General features: G+C 36.3%; 1 protein-coding gene and 1 pseudogene across 2 annotated transcripts; one reads left to right on the top strand and one right to left on the bottom strand.

The window, feature by feature from the left end:
* Positions 1 to 8,526: 8,526 nt before the first annotated feature.
* TWF1 (twinfilin actin binding protein 1) lies at positions 8,527 to 21,387 on the bottom strand. Of its 2 annotated transcripts, XM_032420861.1 has the most exons (10): positions 21,285 to 21,387; positions 19,566 to 19,643; positions 17,248 to 17,426; positions 15,724 to 15,819; positions 14,463 to 14,567; positions 13,566 to 13,586; positions 12,648 to 12,773; positions 12,245 to 12,395; positions 11,959 to 12,080; positions 8,527 to 10,695 (listed from the first exon to the last, which is right to left on the bottom strand). In XM_032420861.1, the coding sequence occupies exons 1-10, from the start codon at positions 21,307 to 21,309 to the stop codon at positions 10,525 to 10,527; spliced, it is 1,074 nt and encodes a 357-aa protein (XP_032276752.1). In that variant the 5' UTR covers positions 21,310 to 21,387; the 3' UTR covers positions 8,527 to 10,524. The 2 variants fall into 2 exon arrangements, with proteins under 2 accessions (XP_032276752.1, XP_032276753.1); XM_032420862.1 differs by lacking the exon at positions 13,566 to 13,586.
* Positions 15,826 to 17,226, top strand: LOC116642446 (annotated as a pseudogene).
* Positions 21,388 to 26,547: the final 5,160 nt, after the last annotated feature.

The raw sequence follows: 26,547 nt of genomic DNA, 5'->3' as shown, positions 1-26,547 counted from the left end.
CAAGGCAAAAGGAGACTACCAAGATTGTGTCTACAGCCTATGTTCCTTAAGAGCAGCTTCATGGTCTACTAGGTGTGTGATAAACCTAAATCCTGATCATTAGGTTAAAGTTCCAGGACAACCAGAGGCCTCCTTCACAGAAAGACTGGGGAGTGTGCCTCAGTCTGCTTTCTGTGCAATGCTCTGGGAATGGCAACCTGCTAAGAACTATCTCTCCAATTGCCACAGTTCCATGGGACCCAGGAATGCAAGACCCCATGGCCAATCAGAGCTAGGCAATTAAGAGGCATCCCCTGGGTGCCAACTGCAAAAACGAAGGTACCAAACATGAAAACCAGATTCAAGATGGCAACATAGGACCCTCCCACGGACACACTGAGTCTATAGCTACATATGGAACAATTTCCTCTTTAAAAAACCTAAAGGGGGGGTGCCTGGGTGGCTCAGTCATTAAGCGTCTGCCTTCCGCTCAGGTCATGATTCCAGATCCTGGGATCGAGCCCCACATTGGGCTCCCTGCTCGGCGGGAAGCCTGCTTCTCCCTCTCCCTCTCCCACTCCCCCTGCTTGTACTCCCTCTCTCGCTGTGTCTCTCTCTGTCAAATAAATAAATAAAATCTTTAAAAAAAAAAAAAAAAAAAGGGATGCCTGGGTGGCTCAGTTGGTTAAGCGTCTGCCTTTGGCTCAGGTCATGATCCCAGGGTCCTAGGATCGAGTCCCGCATCGGGCTCCCTGCCCCGCGGGGAGCCTGCTTCTCCCTCTGCCTCTGCCCCTCTCTCTCTCTGTCTCTCATGAATAAATAAATAAGATCTTTAAAAAAAAAAACAAACCTAAGAGCTGTCTGAATGACAACTGCACATCAGGCAAATGTGAAGAAAGCCACATCAAAACAGGTGGGAGAGGTGGGGACACATCTCACCAAAAACCCCACCCACAGCACAGAGACCCACAACTGGGAGAAAGCTCAAAACCCAGAGCTTCTCCCCAGGGAGCAAAGGGTGTGAACCCCCATCATGCACCCCAACTTTTAGGGCTTGCATCTTAGAGATGAGCCCCCAAAACATCTAGCTCTGGGAAAAAGGGGGGGGGCTTGTCCCTAGACTCATAGATTGTAGCAATCAGGAAGATAGCTCTTATAGTTCTGTGCACCTGGATTCACCTACCCCAGGTCTCAGCTCAGAGGCAACCAATTGTACCCACCCAGACTTAAAGTGAAGGAAGCTCACCTACTTATATTAAAGCTCTGGCCTGAGGAGCAAGTATCTAATTTAATACATCTTGGAGCCAGCTGGAACATTCTTCAGGGACAGAGACTGGTGGGCACCATCTTCATGCTCTCCCTTTTCTGTGCTCCAGAGCACCAGTAGCCCCAAAAGGGAGCTTTTACATGTGTGGTGCCCTGATCTTTGTGGCTGTTGCCCAGGATACACCTGTGGAACTGACTGGCTCTGGAGGCAGGGGAACTTGTGTTCCTGGTCCCATGGTATTGTAATAATTGCTGTCATCCAGAAAAGAGCTCAAGTCCTATCTGGTGCCCTAATCTTTGTGGCTGCTACCAGGGGACACTAAAGAGTAACTCAAATCCATAGGAAGAAATAAAAAAGTTCCAGTAAAGGCAATAGGTAAATATAAAAGACATTATAAATATATATTTTGTTTGTGGCTCTTTTTCTCCTATCTTATTTAGAAGATAAGTAAATAAAGCAATAATTATAAATCTGTGTTGGTGGGCATCTCATGTGTTTAAAGATGTAATTTGTATGACAATAATGGCACAAAGAAGTGGACAGGGCATAGACTTATACAGAAACTATTGAAATTAAGTTGATATTACTCCAAACTAGATTTTTATAAGATGTCAATTGTAATTCGTAGAGCATCAGTAAGAAAATAATTTTTAAAATATGGTAAAAGAAATGATAAGGAAATTAAAATAGAACATGAAAATATATCTATTGGCAGTAATAGATGAAATGAGTATCAAAAATAACATAACATATAGAAAAATAAATAGCAAAATAACAGATGTAATTCCTACCTCCTCAGTAACTACATTAAATGTGAATGGATTAAACACTCCAACTAAATGGAAACATTGGAAAATGGACAAAAATACATGATCCAAGTGTATTCTGCCTAAAAAAGACTCACTTTATATTTAAAGATGGGAATAGGTTGAAAGTAAATGGATTGAAAAAGATATACCATGCAAATAGTAACCAAAAGAGAGTTGGAGTAGCTCTACCAATACTAGACAATATAGATTTTGAGGCTAAAGTTCTTACTATAAACAAAGAACCTTTTTGTAATGCTAAAAGAGTCAACCTATCAAGAAAATACAACAATTACAAACAGATATTCACCTAACAACAGAATCTTAAAATACATGAAGCAAAACAGACACAACTGAGAAAAAAAATAGACAATTCAACAAGAATTGCTGCAGATTTTAATGCCACACTTAATGGATAGAACAACTAGGTGGAAGATGACAAGGAAATAGAATACTTGAATAGCACTATAAATCAAACAGACCTCACAGAATCTATAGAACACTCCACCCAACAAAAGCAGAATACACATTCTTCTAAGCTGCACATGAATAATTCTCTAGGATAGACCATATGTTAGTCCATAAAAGAAGGGTATTAGTTTCCTGTGGCTGGTGTAACAAATTGACACAACCTTGATGACTTAAAACAATAGAAATTAATTCCCTCAAAATTTTAGAGGTTAGAAGTCCAAAATCAATACTGTTGACCAAAATCAAGGTGTGGACATGGCTGCAAACCCTCCAAAAGCTCTAGAGGAGAATCCATTTCTTGCTCCAGCATTGATTGGTTGCCAGCATTTTTAGCTGGTGGCCACATCACTTCAATCTCTGTCTCCATCTTAACATTAGCTTCTGTTCTTAATTTTGTAGTCAAATTTTTTCTGCCTCTCCTTATAAGGATACATGTTATTATATTTAGGGCCCACCTAGATAATCCAGGATAGTTTCCTGGTCTCAAAATCCCTAGCTTAGTCACATTTGCAAAGACCCATGTACCAAATAAAGTAACATTTACCAGTTCCAGTAAATAGGACAAGTCTCAATAAATTTCAAGGGATTGAAATCATACAAAACTTGTACTCCAGCCACAGAAGAATTAAATTAGAAATTAATAACAGAAGGAAATTTGGGAAATTCACAAATATGTATAAATTAAATAACACATTCCTAAAAATATGATGCGCCAATAAGAAATCACAAGGCAAATTATAAAATGCTTTGAGATGAATGAAAAACACACAACAGGGGCACCTGGCTGGCTCAGTTGGTTGGGCATCCAACTCTTGATTTCAGCTCAGGTCATGATATCAGGGTTGTGAGATCAAGCCCTGTGTTGGGCTCCACTCTGGGCATGGAGCCTGCTTAAGATTCTCTCTGCCCACTCCCCACAGCGCTCTCTCTGTCTCTGTCTAAAAAACATGCACACACAACAAAACTTATGGGATGCAGCAAAAGCAGTGCCCAATGTAAACACAAAAATCCATATAAAAAGGATTACACACCAAAGCCAAGTAGCATTTATCCTGGGAATGAAAGGTTGGTTCAACATACAAAAATCAGTAACTGTACTACATCATTTAAATAGAATAAGACAAAAACCACATGATTGATCGTATCAATAGATGCAGAGAAAGCATTTCACAACATTCAATATTCTTTCATGATAAATTCACTCAGAAATAAAGAATAGAAGGTAACATCCTCAATCTGATAAAGCACATCCATAAAAAAACAAACAAAAACAGAACATCATATTTAATGGTGAAAGACTGAAAGCTTTTTCTCTAAGATCAGGAACACAACAAGGATGTTCTCTCCTCCCTTTCTGTCCAATGTTGTACTGGAGATTTTAGCTGGGCTATCACCAAAACAAAAGAAGAAGCAGGAGAAGGAAGAGGAGGAGGGCAGAAAGGGGAAGAGAGAAGAAAGGAGGGAGTAACAGACAGGAAGGGGAGGAAGGGAAAGGAAGAGAAGGAAGGAAAGGAATCCAGGCTGGAAAAAAAGTAAAACTATTTATTTGCTGATGACATGTCTCATTAATGGAAAACTCGAAAGGATCCACATGCACAGAGGGGAAAAAAAAACCTATTAGAGTTAATAAATAAATTTAGCACAGTTGCAGTATACAAGATCAACACATGAAAATGAGTTGTATTTCTATACATTAGCAATGAGCAATCCGAAAAGGAAACTAAGACAATTTCACTTACAACATCAAAAAGAATAAAATACTTAGGAATAAATTAGTCAAAGAATTACAAGATTGTACACTAAACTCCACAAATCATTGTTGAAAGAAATTAAAGACAAATATATGGAAAGACCATCTATATTTATGGATTGTAAGCCTTAGGGTTAAGATGGCAATATTTTCTAAATGATCTACAGATTCAGTAAAATCCTTAGCAAAATCTCAGCTGGCTTCTTTGCGGCAATGGACAAGTTGATCCTAAAATTCACTTGGAAATGTAAGGGAACCAGAAAGCCAATATAATCTTTAAAAAAGATCGAAGTTGGAGGACTCACACTTCCTGAATTCAAAACTTACTACAAAACTACAGTGATCAAGACATTTAGCCAGCAATCAGGACAATGTGGTACTGGCATAAAGATAATAATTGAGAAATTAACTCTCACATATATGGTCAATTGACTTGCCAAGACCATTCAAAGGGAGAAAGAATAGTCATTTTAATGGATAGTGCTGGGACACCTGAACACCTACAAGCAAAAGAGTGAAGATGGACCCCTACCTCACATTATATACTAAAATAAACTCAAAATGGATGGAATACCTGAAGATAAGAGCAAAATTATGAAACTCTTAAAAGAACACAGAGTTTCTTCTTGAATGAGGCAACAGTTTCTTAGATATGACACCCAAAGCACAAGCAACCAAAAAATATATATATATAAATTAGACTTAATGAAAATTAAAAACTTTTATGTCTCAAAGACCATTATTAAGAAAATGAAAAGACAATCCATAGAATGGTGTATTTGAAAATCATATATGTGATAAGAATCTGCTATCCAGAATGTAGAAAGCACTCCTACCACTCAATAAGAAAATAAATTGAAAAATGAGTAAAGGATCTGGATAGAAATTTCTTCAATATGTACAAGTGGTCAATAAGCATATGAAAAGATGCTCAATACATATACAGGCCTATTTATAGCTCCTTCCAGAAATGGCAAGTCCCCCCAGAGAAATAGCAGTCCCCAGATGCTGGATTCATCTTTTTAGAGTTCTATCTTTTCCTAGTCTTGGTCTATATTTCTTGACTACCTTGTGAGTGTTCTGATGCCTTCGAGCAGATTTTTTCCCCTAGTTTTCCTCAGGAGGAGGTTTGATCTGAATTACCTGCTCTGCTCTTGGTGAAAGCAGAGTCACCTGGTTTCATTTTCAATTTGGATAGAATTCCATCCCTTCTTTCTCGAAACTTTTTTCTTGGCTTCCTGGTTTTCCTCCTGCCTCTGTTCCTCAGTTTCTTTTGAATACTTCTCTGCCCCCCTCATACCCTGTTAATATTGATGATCCTGTCCTAGATAACTCTTTCTTCTTACTGGACATACTTATCTTGTCCAATTATGGAGTTTCAAATATCATCCACATGCAGACGACTAGATTTTTCTGGTTCTCATTAGCCACCCAGTCTGAAATATGCTTTTCTCCCAACCAAACTGCACTTCTTGGAATTTCTTAAACATGACATGGCTATCTGTATTTATGCATACTACCCATTTTCTTCTGCTTGAAATGCTCTGACCTGCTTTGTCCACCTGGCAAACACATATCAGTTCTTTAAGATTCAGTGCAAGTACCCACTCCACAGTCTTCTCTGATTCCCCAGATAGAAAAAGGTAGCCTCTCCTCTGGGTTCTCATAGTACCCCATTAACAATTAAAAATAATGTTAATTTATAAACTTGTAATTTTTAAAAAGTTGTATAGTACACTGGTTTTATTAAATGATTATGAACACTGCTCAAAGTGCTTATAACAAGCCTGTGAATTTGGTAATATCATTATCCATATTTTACCGATGAGGAACTTGAAGTGAAGTAACTTGCCCAAGGTTATGCAGCTAAGAAATTGCAGAGCTTGGATTTTTACCTCAGGCGTCTGACATCAGCCTATAACCTTTACCACTATACTCTATGTCATCATCTAATCATCATCTTCTCTATTATTGTCGAGAGCTGACTGCTGTGCCAAGCATTGTGTTATGAGCATGATCTCATTTAATAACTCTATAAGGTAGACTCTATCTTTTCCTTATTGAGGAAATTGAGGCCCCCAAAGGTTAAGTAACTTCTTCCTAATGTTCATTAAGTTGCAATTGTCCACTCTTCCCTACATATATGCCCTTCGCAATATTTCTCATCAGGAGGTACAGTCTATTTCCCAAGCTCTTAGATCTAGGATGGCCTTGTTACTTGCTTTACTCAGTAGAATGCACCAAAAGTGGTGTTGTAGCTCCTAGCCTGGGTCTCAAGAGTCCTTGGGTACTACTCTCTCTCACAACACTGCCACTGCCATGAGAAAAGCCTGGGCTAACGTGCTGCTGCTGAGAGACCATGCAGAGCAGAGAGACAAGTCATCTCAGGTAACATCATCCTAGACCAGCCAACCCGTCAGCTATGACTATATGAGAGGTCAACCAACTGTAGACTTGCGGAACATGACTGCTGTTGTTTTAAACCACTAAATACTGGGGGTAGTTTATGGTATGGTAGAGTACATAACCAATTCCGTCATTTAGCCAGTAAGTGGCAGCATCACACACACATACACACAAATGACCCATGCTGTTTCATCCAGCTTGGTAATTGGAAACTAAGAAATACAATTTAACCTGCATAGCTTGCCTCTTCCCTGTACGCATCCAGGAATTCCCACAGCCTGGCCGAATCCTAGCAAATGCTGATGGTGGTAGAGCTGCACTGGCAGTTGAATGGAGGCTGGTCTTGGCCTTTCCAGAGCAGTCTGCTGAATAAAGATCCCCGCCGGAAGACACTTGCTGCTCTGGAATGAGTTGATACTCATCTTTTGTGGTAGAAACCACGGTCCAGAGGACAAGAGGCTCTGTCTGCACTAGTGATGTTTGCTCTGGCCAGGATGTTTGCTCTGGCCAGGATGCTCTGGCCGGGATGCAGTGTGTAGCCTCTGTGCTACACCGACCACTGCTGGGATGTGCTCTTTTCCCCACTGTTCAAGGAAAGGTAAAATCTCTCATTCTTTTATTCATTCTATAAATAAAGTATCCACTGTCCTAGACACTGCTGTAGGTGCTGAGGATGCCGCAGTGAATAAAACCAAGTCCCTGCCCCTTGAGCTTGTATTTTAGTGGAAGAGACTAACAATATGCATAGATCGATAATTCCTGAGTGCTTTGAGGAAAAGTAAGACAGGATTAAGGTGAGGACAGGGCGTACAATCAGATTTGGATGTCAGGGAAGACTTCTCTAAGGAGACGACGCTTGAGTAGAGACCTGAGTTAAGTGAAGGAGGAACCACATGTAGATACTGGATTAGTGATCCAGTGTGGGGAACAGTGCATTCAGTCCTCCTGAGGCAGCAGCATTCTTGGTCTATCGAGGTACAGCAAGCAGCTAATGAACTGGAGCCAACTGACCGAGGTGGAAGAGAGCCATGAACCAAGTCACGCAGAAGCTGATGGGCAACAAACAGTAAGAACTAGATTTTATTCTGTATGAGATGTTACCTCTATTGATAACTACTATATACCAGTACAGAGTACTAAAGAAGTTTGTTGACTGAATGGGAGAAAAAAAATTTATATCATAAGGCAAACTGTACCCAGTCATGGCAACACATGACTCATTTATGAAACTATGTAATTCCTGGGTCCACCTATTTTATCAAAACCTCTGTATATAAAGCCCCAGAACCCGTACTTTTTAAAAAAGAACCTCTCATCCTTATAATGTATGGCTGTGTATGCAAAGGATATATATCAAACTACAATATGTGTCTCAGGCACATTATAGTTCTGAGTAGAAATACCTTAAAGAGTTTTTTTTTAACTCTTAAGTTTCTAAAATCAGCCCCTTTAAAGACAACTCTCCATCTTTTGTAATTTGGCCTTAGAAAAAGATCAGTCTGGTTGTGAACTGTGCATGGGAATGCATTCAGTATTTGTTGGATGGGTGGCAAGTATCTGAAGAGTTTAGCGTCAAGTATGTTGGTCATTCTATTATACAGGGGAGCTTTTATCACAGGACTGTATAACTCATGGCATTTTCATTATTGCTGCGGCAGTAGGAAAGTTCTAATCTAAATTAAGCACAATTTGCCTAGGTTACAAAATATTTAAAATCCTTGATTTAGATGGGTGAATTAAATGCATAGATCAATGGGATTTCTAGCCTATTACCAGACATTGCATTATGCAGAATTATCCAAACGTTTTTAAAAAAACCTTATGCTAGAAAACAATTTAGTACACAATTTAAAGAGAAAAAGATTTATTGCAATATAAAATGCACTTATAAAATGTCCACAGAAGGCATGTAATTCTTCACTGCTATATAAATTTACCTGGAATACTTTGATCACCTTCTATTGTTATGATGATATCACCTAAAACATACTGTAAACAATGAGTTATACTCTATAACAAATGCATCACTGATTTTTCAGCAATCTTGGTTTAATAATAATTAGTTTAAGACTATATAATCACATCTATATTCTGGAATGTCCATTTACTTTCATGTAGTGTAGCAGAATTTAGACTATAATTGCACATGAATGGTACAGAAAAACATTCACCACCAAATTATTTTATACCTTCATGACAGGTTTTACATTCTTTCTGATTGAAAATACAGCTTGAGCTATGGTCTGCAACACAGCTCTAGGATTCTCAATGCAGTAATTTGTGTATACGTGTGTCTATGTGGGCACCCATGGAACAACTTAAAGTGTATCTTTAGTAAACAAGTGCAACATTACTGCCAATTACTTTGCATGTTTAAATATTATAGTCTGATTATTTGTAAACAAACAAAACCCCACACACATACTCTTACCTCTAGAAAAAAAATCCTGTCAACCCATAATTATTCTAATATGCTTTACTTGAACACACATTGAATTTTTGAAAGGTGCATATAGTACCTTAGATAATAAGGTATAAAAATGTGTTTCATATTTTATACTATGAAATGTGCATTTCTAATGTTATATGCAGCATAAAGTTTAGATCAAGAAATTCTAAATCCTGGATCCCCACAGTTCATTTAGAAAACTCCTCAAAGTTATGGCTCTTGCAGCAGGTTTATCAGATTTAACATGACAAAGTGTTCTATCTCCTTCCCTATTTCAAGTATCCAAAAAAAAAAAAAGGCTCAAAATTTCTGTAGGTTGTAACTGAAAATGCAAAGCTTTAAATAGTTAAATGTGCTTTGAAATAAGATATGAATTGAAACAAGTTTCTTAAGTATTTAATTTGTATTAGGCTGGTAAGTACTAGGACTTTCAGTTTTATTAAATGAGTATTTCCTCAAAAATAAAGAACACAATTTGCCTATTAATATATGGTTCTGGGATTCTGGAGAAAAATCAATCTTGATGTTTAAGATTTTTTCAACACTGTTGACTTTAGTTTTGTTTTCTTTTTAATGATGTTAATTTAATATTCAATCTGAACATAGATATTTAGCCTCAAACTACTTAGAATGAAATGAGTTACTTCTGAAAAGGAAACTTTAAAGCACTAGAAAGAGAATTTACTAAAGCTGTTTAATATGTCTTTCAACGTCATCAGAAATCCTGCAGTATAGAAAATATCTGGTACCTTTAAGGTTTCAGAATGAACTGATCTTCTGAAATTTTAATGCCATTTAAAAAACCAAAAAAGTCAACTAGAAAAGACTGCTGCAATAAAGCACTGTTTCTAAAAGTTGCAGACATGATCCCATCATCTGAGAGCTAAGCACTGCTTCTCAGAGTCAGCAACTTTTCACCTTTACCTAGGCACACTAAGTTCTCAGCTGAGAAAATAATCTAACCTGGTCCTTAACATATTCATTGAGTAGTATGAATATTTTAAGGTCTTTCTCCCTTCAAGAAAAAAACTTGATGTCTCATTAAAGAGTAGTAAGGAGTGTATCTTACTTTGAGACATTAGACTTTCTGGAATTGGCCCAACTGTATAAAATTTTAAGAAGTGTGTGAAAGTATGGAATCATTATTACTCTGTGAAAACAGTGTGACAAAATTAAACATCACTATGTTGAACCCTTTTCTAGCATTAACTTAAAAATAGAGATCATGAGTCTTCTATAACCTTAATTTTAAAAACACACAGAAGTGAAAAGTGCTGTTTTTCAAAAAGTACAATTTTTTTCCCTACTATGTATCAACATGGAATGATTTCAGTTCTCCTGTACTAAAAGCTGGACTTTTAAAAAAACTACTATTGTAATGCTTAATATAATGATTTTAATCAGCAGTGGCTTCACTTTCAGCTGGACCCCTAATAAGTCTTCGAATTCCTCTTTTTCCTGCAGGACCTTTTGGTTTTGCAAAACTTTGCTTATGTGCATGCTGCTTTGGGTGTACTTCTTCATAAAGGAAGTCTGCTGTCAACTCATCCCCGTTGTCTATCTCAATCTGTAAGAGATGGAATTAAGTGTGATCCTGTATGAAAAAGACAACATTCAAAACCTAATACAAGCAAGGAGCCAGTTTTCAGGTGTGAATGCTCACAAATAAATACATAATACCCATTCCAGCAGGAGAGTATCAAGGACCATATGTAAATAGTTTCATTTTCACCTTTTTTTTTTTGGAGCGGGGCGGTGGTGCATTGCCTGAATACATAATCAGCAATAATCATTTTCTATTTGGTTCCCTCTTTCTTCTCCTATTTAACTAATGCATAAGAAGCCACCACTATATTCTCAAGTTGTTCTGCTTTGGTACAATATACATATTCAAGAAACATTACTCACTGGCCCCTCTGTTACCTGAGTCACTTGAAATCACTCTAGAACAGGGCCAACTTTAGCCCGAATTAAGAGTGTGTTTTACATTTTTAAAGGGTTATAAACATAAAATAATAAAACAAACAAGAATATGTAACAAAGACCATATGTGGCCTGGTGAAGCCTAGAATATTTACTATCAGCTCTTCTAATAAAAAAGTCAGCCAGTCCCTGCTATACCTTACAAACTTAAAAAGCTTGAAGGGTTCAGCACCTAGAACACTGGTAGTTTTAGGGACCTGTGTTTTAATGAGTTGAAGGGCTCAAGAATAAACCACATCTTTCCCCGTGCCTCATTTGCATGTAAGAAAATAAATTTAATAAAATTGGTAGCTTAGCTCCCCAAATTGAAATGTTTATGCCCATTCCCTCCTTTCTCAACAACTAGATTCTCAACCATCCCATGATTCAGTTATAAATGGAGACTGTAGTTCCTTATTAATAGCAAGTGTTGAGACAATCACAAGTATGTAGCTCTAGCAGCACTGTCCAACAGAACTTTCTGCAATATGGAAATGTTTTCTAAATTCCGCACCTGTCGAATACAGACAGTAGCCACTAGCCACGAGTACCTAATGAACACCTGAAATGTGTCTAGTATGATTAAGAAACTGAATTTTAAATTTTACTTAATTTTAATTTATAGTGAAATTTAAATAGCCATATGTAGTTTATGGCTACATATTAAAGAGAACAGATCTATAAGGAGACTGTAGTAATGATAGATCATCCTCAAGCACTTAGAGTAGAGGAGACCCTAAGGATTTATGTGAGAACAAGAAAGAAATACCTTCATTAATAAATCATAATACATCACAAACTACCTGGAAAAGACAATAAAGATCTAACAAAAACTGAAATTTTAAAATAAATAGATAGGTAATTTTACCTTTCTAATGACATCCATTTGTAGTTGTCTTTCTACAATTTCTAGCAGAGGGCTCTTGCAGCTAGAATACAGCATCCGTTCTCTTATACTGCATGTGTATCCAGGCATTGAATAAATAAAAACTGTAAGTTAAAATAATAAATACAATTAGCAATACATCAATTAAAGCAAATACTAAGCCTCACAGAACTATAACTAAGTCCTCTGGGCAAGAAGTAAGAATACAGTGCTAAAAAAAATCAATAAGCCAAATGAAAATAACATGTTAAAACAATATATTATCTACCTATGGACTCCAAATAGTCTCCTTCATGGGAATGTTTATACAAGAAGAAATGGTAACGTGCTGAATCCTTGGGAATCCTCTTTGGCAAATCTTTTAGTTCTGTATTTGTTGTGTTGGCCAAAATTATAATTTCATTTTTTATATCTATTTCCTGTCAATAAGAAATACTCATTAAAATAGATACACAGCAATTTAAAATTTATAGTAAAAAAACACTAGGAGACAAGGGGAAACTTACACAGGTTTGACTTTTCACAATCAACATATATTGTCTCGTAATTTTAAGAAAATGAATAAAAAAATCAGGAAACAAAACAATTTTAAATCCATTAAAAATAAACCTTGTACGCGCCATGAGCCACCAAAAGCAGCAGCCAGTTCATAATTATCATATGTCTCTTACCAATTGCACATAGTTGAGCTGTCTGTTACTTAACTGTTCCAAAGCCTGAAAAGCTTCTCGAGAAATAGGAAATGCTACTCCTTGTAGTGTTTGATGCTTAGTGTCCACACCCACGTCAGTTTGTACCTAAGTATGACAGATTTAATTTACTGATGAAGTTTTAGCATTTAGCAGTGTCATACGGCAAAGATAAGAAAACCCAATCTCTATCAAGTGTCATTCCACCCTTGCCCATTTTAATATAAGTAAAATTAACATTTAAAATACTACGAACTTAAAAAGCAAGTAATTTTTCACATTTGTTCATGTTCTGCTAGCATTCTGTCGACATGCAGAGTGCATGACACATCTTTATGAAATGTTGGGAGTGAACATTTGAGTGAGTATGCAGTGTTAGTGGGGCTTTGGGGGGGAGGTTGTTTATATGTTTGGTTTGGCACATTTGCAATGAACTTCGTAAGTTCTTTCAAGTGTCCTCAGTTTACACCTTTAATTATAAAATTTTACTTGATAAAATTTATGAACAGTGTGATATATATACAATATGTATCAAACTTTACTTTGTTCTGTTAGACATAAAATGCAACACAAACACCATGCATTGAATTGAAAGGAGTACGAACAGTATACAAAGACACAACACAGCTCAACAAATTATACTACTGCAGAAGTTCCAGACTTTGAGCTTTCATTACTAAGAACATGGGTGTGCAAATACTAGAAGAGTACTTTAAGAAAGCTTTCAATGTACATGTTTTAAGACTTTTATACTCAAATGATAGCTAGTATAGGGTCTCATTTGCAGTGTTGCAACAGAAAGTCAAATAGAAATTTTACTTTTAAAAAAACGAATGGAGATTCTACAGCATAAATGATACTGGATAATGAAAACATCATAGAACATATGCAAATGCATACCCCAATATGATCCTCTGGGTTCTGATTGCAAGGAATAAAACAAACTATCAAACTTGTAAAAAAAAAAAAAAAATCACATAAAAATCTTTACTCAAATAACTTGAGTTAAAATAATATAAAGATAGATCCTTGCTCTCAGGTTAATATTAAATAATATTAAATCACTTTCCAGACTGACTCCTATTAGTTGGTTACTCAGACTAGTGAATAGTGGTTTCTGCTACTTGTTCTTTCCTATAAAATCCCAGTAGAAATATAGTAACTATTCTAACTTGTAATTAGAACAGCTGCAGTAAACACATCAGAAATATGATAAACTATAATATGGACGAAATTTATTGACTCTAATATAACTGAGCTAAACAAGTACTCAAAACACCATCTCCCATATATACATATGCATCCAAGTAGTATTCAGAGAAGTTAATTTATAGAGCTTCTAGAAATACTAAATATCTTATAGCATTTACATTTTACTCTCTTTAGTCACCAAACAAAATAATGTAATAAAACAATAGAATGTAACAAAACAAACCTGCTTCGGCAACCTCATTAGATAGAATTCTTTGCCCAAAATGGGTAACACACATTTTTCCCATTTATCTAGTATTCAAAGTACAAAGTTAAAAAAAGTTGTACTTCCAACAGGAAGATTTACTATTCCGTCACATACATTACAAATATAGGAGGAAGTTATTTATGAAATTAATACAAATTTTAATATTTACTGTTAACTTTTTTCCTGAAAATACAATGAGCACAGTCTTGTCTCTAAACTATACAGAATAAATGCAAGCTACCTAACTTACTTATTCTCTAGTTACCTCTACATCTATTAATTAAAAATATTTTTTCAAACTCTTAAAATTTTGCAAGAGTATCAAAACTGTAATTTACCTCATTAATTTTAATCTGCCGTAATTCTTCCTCAGCTGCAGTCAATGGGGCAGGAGAAGATTGTGACACCAAGTATTTTTTATAACCATGTAATGATACATCTTCCTGTAAACACAGAAATGGATTGTTACTAGTTATTCCCTAGAAAACCTCCATGAAGTCACTTTAGGAAAAACAAAATTATTAATTTAACATAAAACATTTTGATTGAAAAATAGTATCAAGAATTTTACTATTTCTTATTTTTCAAAAATCCTCTTTCAAAAAAATTTAAGGGGGAGTACTTACTCTTCATTTCCTTAAGCTTCCCTAAAGTTTTCTAATTACTAAATGGGTATGAGTGTGGTGGTGGTGATGTCAGTCACATGATGAACTTGGTCATGTTCAAGTCTACAGGACGATTATAATTAACTTACTGGGGAAGTCTGCCCCCTAACTATTCAATAATCAACACATTCAGATTCTGAATTCTCTATTATATTGATTTATACAATTTCTCTATAGTTTTTCATAGAAAATGATTGTAGCTCTTATTTAAAAGAATAAAATATTCCAAAGAGGTCTACTTTTTCATCAAAATTTTGTGATTTGAAAGAATGAGAATAGAAAGAACTGAGAAAACAGGACACCTCACAATTAATGGTGAACAAGCAAAATATTCCCATCCAGTCTTGTGGTCTATCCACTAGATAATATTACTGTTCAAAAAATATTTCATTTTTCTTAATTTGTGTATATATGTATAAATATATCTCCTTACCATATAATTTTTATTACAAAGTAAATTCTTAATCATAATTTAACTAATTAAATGTATTAATCAACTATCCCAATTAATTATCAATTTACCTGCCTCAATGTTCCTGGTTTAAATAATATGCATAGTTACTGCTTCTACATGGATATAAATGCCCAAAATATCTAAAAATTAACATCTCTTTCAAGTAGTCTCTCATTTTTCTGAGCCTGTTTCCCTATCCTTAAAGTGAAAAGGCTGAACTAAATGAGGGGTTAAACTAGATGATCTCTAAGGTATCGTGTAGTTTCTAAAGACTAACAAAGGATATTCCAACATATTTTAAAAGGGTAAGTACATGTTTTAGTTAACTTATCATATGAAATATAGTAATATTTTCTCTTATTCTTATGTTTACAGATTCGTTAGTCTGATTTCATATCAATTATCCATTACCTAGGAGTCCTTATATTGGTTTAATTCCAACACGTGGAATCCACATATATATAAATATAAGTTTTGTACCTTTACTGTTCCAAATACTTCATCCTTAATGTGGCCACCTCCAAATTCCTTTTTCAGAGTTGCTCTTGTTGCCGCATACAACATTTTTTGACGAACCTAGTAAGTTGTGTAAGTTTACTTAGCAGTTTATAGATGAAAACTATCATTACAAAAGAAAGTATTTTCTGAATGTATTAAAATCTTCAAGCACATTAAACATAAACTGTGATAAAGCTGAAGTCCAGGGGCTGTAATATGCTAAAGTATATGTGTACAAGTAGCCATCATAACATTTCATCTATTAAGGTAGATTTCAATTTACAATACATCATATTTTACAAAAATTGGGAAACTAAATTTTAAAAACTTACTCACTTTTCAAAGTATACAAGGAGTTCAAGAATTTAAAAAAAAAAACTACTTAAAATACTACTTTAAGGGCAACGCTGCAGCCTTGGGTCAAAATGGCGAGTAGGCCTGCAGTTGCACCATCAAGCCGGTGGCTGGAGGGTATTCGAAAATGGTACTACAATGCTGCAGGGTTCAATAAACTGGGGTTAATGAGAGATGATACAATATATAACAATGATGATGTGAAAGAGGCCATAAGAAGGCTTTCTGAGAACCTTTATAACGACAGGATGTATGAGGAGGATAAATTCTACCTTGGACCATATCTGAAAGAAGTTATTCGGGAAAGAAGAGAGAGAAGAATGGGCAAAGAAATAATGATGGAGTTGAAATCTGTGGTTGCAGCTGCCCTCAAATATTTTTAAGAAGTTGAATAAACCTGAAATGTACAATTTAGAACTATCTGAGCTGCAAATGTATTACTTTAAATAAATGTCTATGGTGATTAAAAAAAAAATACTACTTTAAGATATGAGGAAGAAAACATCACTTGAAATAAAGTAACCTGGATACTGACATTTTACTCAAAACAAATCAAGATCAGATGTTACTAATTAAGCTGTTTAAGAATCAAATGTTTATGGCATACCTATGGCATATACCATTCTATGAGGAATACAAAGATGAAAACAACTACAATAAAAACTATTATTAAAGAATCTAATAGCAACTGTTGAAAACTACTAAAGGTAACTGCCAACCAATAGAAATAGTTTTATAATACTGCATCATCAAATCCAGTAATCTGAATCATTCTGCTAACTTTCCTAAAAGAAATACTTGTGTGTATGCCTATCATTTGAATGGTAGCTATTAAGAATATTTACTATAACATTCAATTAGGTCTCAGAATTATTCCAAGTATTATTTTCAGAGCATAGTCATTTATATATAATTGACAAAGATATTTAAATTTAAAATCAGTAATAATTCTGTTGATTTCAAGGGCAAGACTTCTGAATCTAAGTATATTACTCCCGACTCTACATTACCAATATGAGGATTTTCTTCATGATCACTCCCTTCAATGGGAAATAACTATTGCTTCTTAACTTTCTCTTGGCCTAAGACTATTTCAGAAAAAAAAAAATTTCTAGCATTTAATGTTAAACAAGTTACAAAAAAATTACTTACATGAGAATGATCTGGAGACCAGGCAATGAATATCCATTCATATCCCTGGGCATTCTGAGAATCTAACCTGAATAATATATAGCATGGTTGTTTGTCCTCCAGCAGGGGTAAAACAAAGGAATCATAATCCTTATCCCAGGAATCTGAAGGTTGACTACATGATCCAATCACAAGTTTTTCTATGAAGAACAATTTTTAAAAGACACATGAATTGTTTTAAATACCAAATGGTAATGAAGAAAAGAATAAACTAATAAATACAGTCATCTCCTATTACTATTATTCATATCAAGAAGTTACACCTGGGTGGCTCAGTCAGTTAAGCATCTGCCTTGGGTTCAAGTCATGATCCCAGGGTCCTGGGCATGGCATCAGGCTCCCTGCTCAGAGGGGAGTCTGCTTCTCCCTCTGCCCCTCCCCCACACTTGTGTTTTCTCTCAAATAAACAAAATCTTAAAAAAAAAAAAACAGATGAAGATTTTATGACTAGCATGGTTAAAATGTTATATTTAATAAACACAAGAAAAGGGCGCCAGGGTGGCTCAGTCGTTAAGCGTCTGCCTTCGGCTCAGGTCATGATTCCAGGGTCCTGGGATCGAGCCCCGCATCGGGCTCCCTGCTTCGCGGGGTGTCTGCTTCTCCCCCTCCTTCCTGCTCGAGCTCTCTCTCACTATCTCTGTCTCTCTCAAATAAATAAAGAAAAGTTTAGTGCTTACTTGGCCATAATGCTACAAATAAAAAACTTTTGTCCAGAAGCATAAATTGGTGCAGCCATTTGGCAGAATCAAGTAAAACTGTGAATGTTCTCTGCATAGAAAATCTCTTACATTAAAAAAAAAAAAAACCTAGAAGACAAATTAAAAAAAAAAAAAAGAAAATCTCTTAAACATATGTTCACTACACTATATAAGAACAGTGGAAGCTGCAAGTACCCTAAGTGTTCATCAGTAAGAGAATGATCACATACTATGTGGCATAGTTATATGATGAATTCATATTTAAAAATAGTGAGCTCTTTGTCAACACTAATTACAAAAATAATGTTTACAGAAAAAAGATGCAGAGTAAGATATCAGTTTACATAAACTTAAAAACTCAAAACAGCACTATAAGCTATCTAGGGATACATATAAAAACTGCAGAAATATAAAAACTCCTAATATAGTTGCTTCAGGAAGAGGAGGTCAGGAAGTGAAACTGTTTAAAGGGGATGCCCTTATATCACAAAAATATTAAGTTTAAAAAAAGCTGGAGCAAATATGATAAAATATTAGCAGTCATTAAGGGGAGATCGCAGTATTTGTTATTTTTTTTATTCCTTTTCATTTCCTTAAAAATTTTCCTCAAAACAAAAAGATCAGAAAATGATGATTTAGGAAAGAGTGTCATTTTCCTTCCGTAGTGATCCTAGTTAGACAAACTTTTCCATTTTAGTCACTTAGTCAGTTAGGAAGTGATGGCCTTTAAAATTTAGCTCAATATTCCTAAAATATGCTGCTTTACAGTATATGTTTATTCCTATCAAGTGTGGCAATATATATTTACAACAACTGCATATTTTTCAAACTACTCTGGTATTCTTAATATATAAGTAAAAAATGGAAAGCAAATTAAGTTTACTTCCAGTTTATAAAAGAACAAGTTATTTTTCCAAAGCAAAGTATTTCCAGGTATTTAAGAAATTAGACCAATGGAATATTTTAAGACATTCATTTGCAAGAATATTAATTGTCCAAATTCAAATATAGCCACATTAAAAGATTCTCCCACCCAGTCAATTTCCCTGCTACAGAATTATTTTGAAAGGATCAATTTACAATTTATTACATTCTTAGAACTTTGTCCCAAAACAAGAAAGGGGGAATCATTTCTTCAGCACAAATTACAATCAAGTGGAGAAAATGGGAGTTTGAAATCCTTTGTTTCTACTTCAAAACTAACTTTACTGAGTAACAATTCTCAAGTAATTTTTGGGGGGTGTTGGGAGAGACACCTGTTTACTGATTTCCATTCCAGAGATAGAAGCACTAACATTAGAAATGGGTTATGGTACAAAAACTGAGACAAAAAGTAAAAGAGGAAGATGTCACACCAAAAAAATATCTTTCTGTTTCCCTGATAGTCAACTACAGAATTCAGAGGGTAGGCAGCAGCCAATGGGACATGACCAAATGTACAGGATCCACCTTACCTAAAGGCAAGCTTTGAACTTGCTTCACATTAATTAACAGTTCCAATCACTGACCATGACTTAGAAACTTAAAAATATAACACTCAATAATCTAAGGACAAACAATATTTAAAAATGTATAACTAACCATTTTCAATAGATATTTTTAGAAGTCTGTATTTTCCATTTCTTGCTCTGGCAAAGATATCTTTAACATCTTCACTTGCTGTGGAAAAAGACAGACAAGTAAACCCATTTTTTATACTTATGTGTTAATACTTTCAAATGCTATTTAAATAAGGAGAAATGAATTGTAATAGAAGAAAAAATCTTGAGTATGTAGCATCCCCTTACTATCAGTAATTTAAACTATAAAACTTAAAGGTATAACATAGCGGACACTGTACACAGCTAAGAAATATTAATATAGCTTAAAAGTATATTACTACTAATTCTAATCTGTTTTAACTAGATAATTCCAAAACAGAAATAACACTGGGAGTGAAAATATTAAAATTATTCAAATCCAATAATGAATAAATTACGATTTTAAAAAACACCTCTTGCTTGGTTGAAAATTGTTGAAAACCTTTCATTCTCTTCTAGTCCAATTTCAAAATTATAATATTCATTTCTATATTTTCACATTAAAAACAACAGTAAATATCAGATATCCTATCCCGATTAAACAAAAAGTCAATAAAATGCATTCAAGCTTGTACTTCCGGTAATATTTTTCTAACTGGTCTTTCTCAAAAAGCTAGAGTTAAGTTCACTAAGCAAATATATATTTAATAACCCTTCTGTTCCCATTAAAGCTTCAATTTCATTCTGATTTCATCCTTGGGTTGTATACTGAAAGCAAAGAACCACTATTTAAGGAGTGATTGCTATAAGGCTCAAACATGAAAATCAATAATTACATATTTAAGTGTCTAACTCGGACAAACAAAACTGCTTTTAGGTTTGAGAGTATTTTGCTTGTGTTTGTGTGCTTAGGGAGAGGTGTGGGGTGGTCAAAGACTCATACGAACAAAACACAAGTAAATGTTCATCTGGGGAAGATTCGTTGTCTATTAACAGGAAGAGCGTGGGTTTATATTAGCACTCGTTAAGTAATCGCGAGTAACCCCGGGATATATTATTTGATTCTGATGAGGTGAGCGCTTCCAGACTGCCCATTTTCAAACCAAGAAATAATGGAGGTCAGATATAATTGCACACTGAACTGCCTTCACGGTATGATCGAATACAGCCACGAAGACCAGAATTTTCAGTTCCCTGGGGAAGTACCTAAGAAAAAATCAAAACACCCCATACTCAGGATTTCTCAGAACGTAAATTCATGTTTCCATTTTGGAAAAAAGTGCTGAAGAGTTTGGGAAGCACCTTTACTGGGAATGAAAAAGATTCCAGTATCTTTCGTTTTATAATCAAAATCCTGTAACAATCTCCTTCGCACTGTGAAAGGAAAATTCGCCCGTCTCTCTACAGGAAGAGGAGCCCCGGTCGCCTCCACTGTTTCAGGTCTCCCCTACCGGATAAAAAGGGGGAAAGTTGGGCTATCGTCAGGGGCGGTGGAAGGCACGCCCCCTTCACCCAGGCCTCCTCGGAAACGAATTTCCCCCGCTTCTGCGAATTTCGGGTCAGTCTGTAACGTGTCGGCGGCCGGGCCGGGCTGGGAGGGACGCAGGCCGGGAGCGCCCGGGACCAGAACGCTCGGAGAGGCGCAGAGGCCCGGCGTGCCCCGCGAGACCGGCTCCCTTCCTCCGGGCCCGACTCCAGCCCTGCCAGTCCCGTAGCCCGCCCGGCTCGGCCGGAGCCTCCCGGGAGCCCCTTTCCCGCGCGCCGCTTCGGGCGCCGTTACCTTGGATGCCGGTCTGATGGGACATGGCGGCGGCCGCGGGCTCCCGGCTCCGGCGCTAAGTGCTGAGAGCGGCCCCGGCCGGCGCCTCCAGGAAGTGGCGGCTCCTCCGCCTGCCGCGGCGCGTCATCGGCCTGCGACCCGCGGCCGCCCCGCCCAGCTAGGCCGACAGCGTCCTCGCGCGCCCCTGTCGCCTCCGCCCCCTCACCCGGTTCCCCCCACCCTCCACGCGCTCTTAGGAGCGCGGCAAGTCCGCTCTCCCCCGGCGCTCTCCTCCAGCTCTCGCCGGGGGTCACTGCCCTGGCACTGGCCGCCGCTGCTCCGGCCCCACCACCGTGAAACCCCGCAGAGCCAGCTGGATGGCTTTGCCCTTTGGTGTCTGCCCCCCAGCGACCCTGCCGACACCGCCATTCGCAGGTTCAGCAAAAAGATGCTCAAAAATGTAAATGACCATTTTACTGAACATGTATTTTCAATTTTAAAAAGATGTGCACAGTATTTTTCTTAGTTCACTCTTCCGGTAATCTATACAATGTGAAGGGTCACTCCCTGCCCTGTTTTTTTTAAAATGAGGATTAACGTATAGGTGGTCTCCCATCAAAATCTCCCACACTTTTTTTAAATTGAATTAATCTCACACTGTTAACTTTTCTTTTTTCGGTTGGGTACATTTAGAGACCAAGTTTTCCTTTCTCTTCATTCCAAAAGGAGACAGCCTTTAAAAGTGAGATTAGCTGACTTGAATACTCCTTTGTGGTCAATTTTATCATTGGAAACTATGATTGCCGCTCTGCTTTAGATTGCTCGTTAATTCTTGAATTAAGTAATTATTCAGGATTCATTTGGATAAATGTAAAATAACAGCAGATATTATTAAAAATTCTTTTCCATTTTCTGCTGTTAAGAACATGTATTTTCCTTCTCAAAGGTAATTTTAATACTTTTTGCTTTTCTATCACTCCTAGATTATAGTTCCCTAGGTAGAAAACTGGGTCTTTTGTTTTTAGGGCCTTGAACTGACAAATATACAAAATTACAATCTTCTTATCAACAAATACTTTCTTCAGCCAATAATATAAATGCAAATTAACAAAATCACTCTTCAAATACAATGTATTTTTAACTAGTCATTAACTATCAGGCTTGCAATTATGTTTCTCTGCCAGGATCACAGCAAAGAAGGTTGCTATGTTTTGTTCCTTGTTATCTAAACTTTTTTTCTCAAACAGATCCTCATATTATGGAATAAGCAAAATTTAGTCTGAGTTTTGTAACTTGTTTGGATTTAAGAAATGTAGGGAGAGTTTCATTCTAACCAAGTTCTTCCTGACACAACAGTTCTTTCTGATTTTCCAGTTTTGATTGCTTTGTTGAGCAGAGAGAAAATTGCAGAGTTCATCTTCAATTTTTTGACTGATTCACATCTTGGTGACTAGGGAAAATTGCCTAAGAAGTTGGCATTGCTCAAAAGTACTGATAAGAAAAAAATAATTGTCCCATGTTCATGCTTAGAAAAGACCATGGTATGATCAGCTCTAAAGAATACGAAAGTCCAGTTAAGTTGGATAGGACCACCCTGGAATGCACCGGAAAGTGCTTATTTTCTGTCAGTACAGTAGTTTGACTACTGCAAGGGCCTCGGTGCATTGTTTTCAAAGCTACAAAGACCTTGGGTGCATTGTTTTCAAAACAGCAGAGTTCCTCTGAGCAAAACAGAGAATCTGAGAAGGGAAGACATTTGCGAAGCTATAAAAAGCATGGCCAAAATGATCATTTTTACTGCCCCATCAGTGTTTCCACATATAGTTAAATAATTTCCTATATTTGATTATTTTTATGTATGTGCAAAGAAAATGGATTTTTAATGCTTTCATAAGATGTTTTATGAAAATATTTCTGGGCCATATTGACTATACACTTAAATGTCACTAATTTATTATGTATGATGTTTATTTCAGATTGAGTTAAAGTTTGGCATTGTACTAACTTTGGAGAAATAGTATATTGAATATATACAGTGCTACTACTGCATATATTTTACCTACCTAGGCAAACAGATTGTAGTAGAAATCTTGTTCCTTTGGTTAATCTCTCTTGCTTACATCTTTAATTTGATCGCAGTCATGACTTCTTGCCTTAACTTTTTTAAAAATTGTGATCAAATACATATAACATAAACTTATCATCTTAACCATTTTTAAATGTGCAGTTCAGTAGTGTTAAATACATTCACCTTGTGCAACCAATCACCAGGACTCTTTATTTTACAAAATTGACTCTGTGTCCATTAAAAAACTCCCTCTTCCAGCACAGTCCCCAGGCACTGACAAGCAACATTCTGCTTTTGTCTTTATGGTTTTGACTACTCTTAGTACCACATGTAAGTAGAATCATACAGTATTTTTCTTTTTGTGACTGGCTTATTTCACTTAGCGTAATGTTCTCAAGATCTGTCCACGTTGTAGCATGTGCAATTTCCTTCCTTTTTAAGGATGGATAATATTTCATTGTATGTATATACATACCATATTTTGTTTATCCATTCATCTATCAGTGGGCATCTGCGTTGCTTCTACTTTCTGGCTATAATGACTAATATTGCTATGAATGTGGGTGTACAAAAATCTATTTGAGTCCCTGGTTTCACTTCTTTGGGGCATATACAGAAGTCGAATTGCTAGATTATGTGGTAATTCTGTTTTAGTATTTTTGAGGAAATTCCATACCATTTCCCCTAATGGTTGCACCACTTTACTTTCCCACCAATACTGCACGAGGGTTCCAGTTTCTCCACATCTTTTGCAACAATTGTTATTTTCTGTTTTTGCTTGTTTTCATGGAGGTCTTCTTAATGGATATGAGGTGGTATCTCATTGTGGGTTTGATTTACATTTCCATGATTAGTGATATTGAGCATCTTTTCATATACTTGTTGGCCATTTGTGTATCTTCTTTGGAGAAATGTCTAGTCAAGTCCTTTGCTCATTTTAAAATTAGGTTGTTTGTTGTGGAGTTGTAGGAGTACTTTATATATTCTAGATATTGACCCCTTATCAGATATATGATCTGAAAACATTTTCTCCCATTCTGTAGGTTTCTCTTTTTTTATAAGATTTTATTTATTTATTCATGAGAGACAGAGAGAGAGAGAGGCAGAGGGAGAAGCAGGCTCCCTGTGGGCAGGGAGCCCAACAATGTGGGACTCAATCCCAAGACCCTGAGATCACGACCTGAACTGAAGGCAGACGCTTAACAGCCTGAGCCATCCGGGTGCCCCCCATTCTGTAGGTTTCTCCTTCTCTGTTGACTGTGTCCTTTGATGCACAGAAGTATTAAATTTTGATGTAGTCTATAACATCTTTTTAAAAATTTTTGTTGTTTCTCCCTTTAACTTTAGAATATCTTTGCTAATCTTCTAGCTTTTCTTCCCTAAGCTTTTACTGTCATATATCATCTGCACTTTCTATATACACTTTCTCACCTCTCACTCCTTAAATCCATGGTTTCAGTGACAGTGCCTGGGGGATACTGTAAATTTTTTAGGGAAACACAATAGTGTTTGATGTCTTTCTGACAACACACAAAATATTAGCTTGAGATAGTTCAGTTTTAACATTAGATAGCTCTACATTCCCTTCCATAATGTCGTATCTTTGAAAAGCTGGATTTTCAGTAGTTGCTGTGATAAAAGGCAACTAGGGGTTGAAAATCACTGAGGAACAGGAAATGACAGTGGCTGGTGTCAATCTAATTCCAAAGTTTAGGAAGTTGTGTAATGTGTATTAGGTGCATGCATCCCATTAGCAACTGTGATTATTTAAAACTAAAATCAGGGGCACCTGGGTGGCTCAGTTAGTTAAGTGTCTGCCTTTGGCTCAGGTGATGATCCTGAGGTCCTGGAATTGAGCCCCATGTAGGGCTCCCCACTCAGTGGGGAGTCTGCTTCTCCCTCTCCCTCTGCCCTTCCCCCTCACTCTCTCTCTTTCTCTCTCCCTCAAATAAATAAATAAAATCTTTAAGAAAAGAAACTAAAATCAAGTATTTTTTTCTTTTAATTTTTATGTATTATTTTCTCAAATAGCTACTAAATTGCTAGTATGTAAATACTGAATAAGTTGTTTGGAATTAACTACTTAATAAACTGTTCAGTGTTTCTTTTGACCTAGGAACACTAGAAAAAAATTAGTGAGATACAAAAGGCCCCATAAACTAGGAAAGTTTGGGAACTTATGCCTTACAACCTTTGCATGTGGCTTTACTCATATCACTTTATTGAAACTATTTTCTTGAATGTGACCAGTGTTGTCCTTCTTAATAGCAAAATCAATTATATTTATTCTCAGATGTTTTATTAGCTTCCTGTGGTTGTTGTAACAAATTAGCACAAACTGGATAGCTTCAAACAACAGAAATGTATTCCTTCATCGTTCTGGAACCCAGAATCCAAAACCGCGGTATCGGCATAGCTGCCAGCCCTCTGGAGGCTTTAGAGAAGTATCTTTCCGTATCTCTTCCAGCTTCTGGTAGCCGTCGGAACGCCTTGACTTGTGGCCGTGTCATTCCAATCTCTGCCTCTTATGGACTCACCAAGTCTCCGTAACTGCCCAAGCTAATTCCTTAAAATCAGTCTCTCTCTCTCTCTCTCTTTCTCCACACACATTCCATTGGTTCTGTTTCTCTGGAGAATCCTGACTAACGCCCTTTAACTGCTTCTCTGTGTTCTTTACCTCACTTCATTAACATATGTAAAAAATGAAGTCCTCTTGTCTTTAGCAAACTAGCCTTCCTCTAGAAGTCAGTGTCTCTCTATATGATATCACCACTTAAAAACAGGCCCTTCTCATCTGCCACACAACTGCCTCCAGACCTGGGAGGACTTGCTTATATTAACCACATTTCTAGTGTCAGATGTAAAAGTAACGTAGATGATGATTAAAATGCTTGATTTTAGAACCATGAGGCTCAACTCTTCTATATTCAATCTATACTCAGTAAATAACTCTTCCCAATTACTTAGCAGAATTCAATGAAGCATTAAAAAGAGTAGGCAGCTAATGTTCCATAAAACAAATTATTTCATGTACCCAGTTCTCTCACTTATGCCTATTTCAAATCTCCCTATTCAATTCCTTCTTTCTTTCTTTTTTTTCTTTCTTTCTTTTCTTTCTTTCTTTCTTTCTTTCTTTCTTTCTTTCTTTCTTTCTTTCTTTCTCTTTCTTTTTCTTTCTTTCTTTCTTTCTTTCTTTCTTTCTTTCTTTCTTTCTTT

Source organism: Phoca vitulina, unplaced genomic scaffold, assembly GCF_004348235.1.
Source record: "Phoca vitulina isolate PV1807 unplaced genomic scaffold, GSC_HSeal_1.0 scaffold23, whole genome shotgun sequence".
Classification (NCBI taxonomy): Eukaryota; Metazoa; Chordata; class Mammalia; order Carnivora; family Phocidae; genus Phoca; species Phoca vitulina.
The sequence above is the reverse complement of the archived record's forward strand: the minus strand, read 5'-3'. Positions and strand labels throughout refer to the sequence as shown.

Excerpts from the sequence above, each read along its gene's own strand:
- TWF1 (XM_032420861.1), bottom strand. The coding sequence starts at position 21,309 with ATGTCCCATCAGACCGGCATCCAAG. Across the intron at positions 19,644-21,284 it reads CCATCAGACCGGCATCCAAG|CAAGTGAAGATGTTAAAGAT; the intron begins GTAACGGCGCCC and ends CTTTTTCCACAG. Across the intron at positions 12,396-12,647 it reads AGCTCAACTATGTGCAATTG|GAAATAGATATAAAAAATGA; the intron begins GTAAGAGACATA and ends TCTTATTGACAG.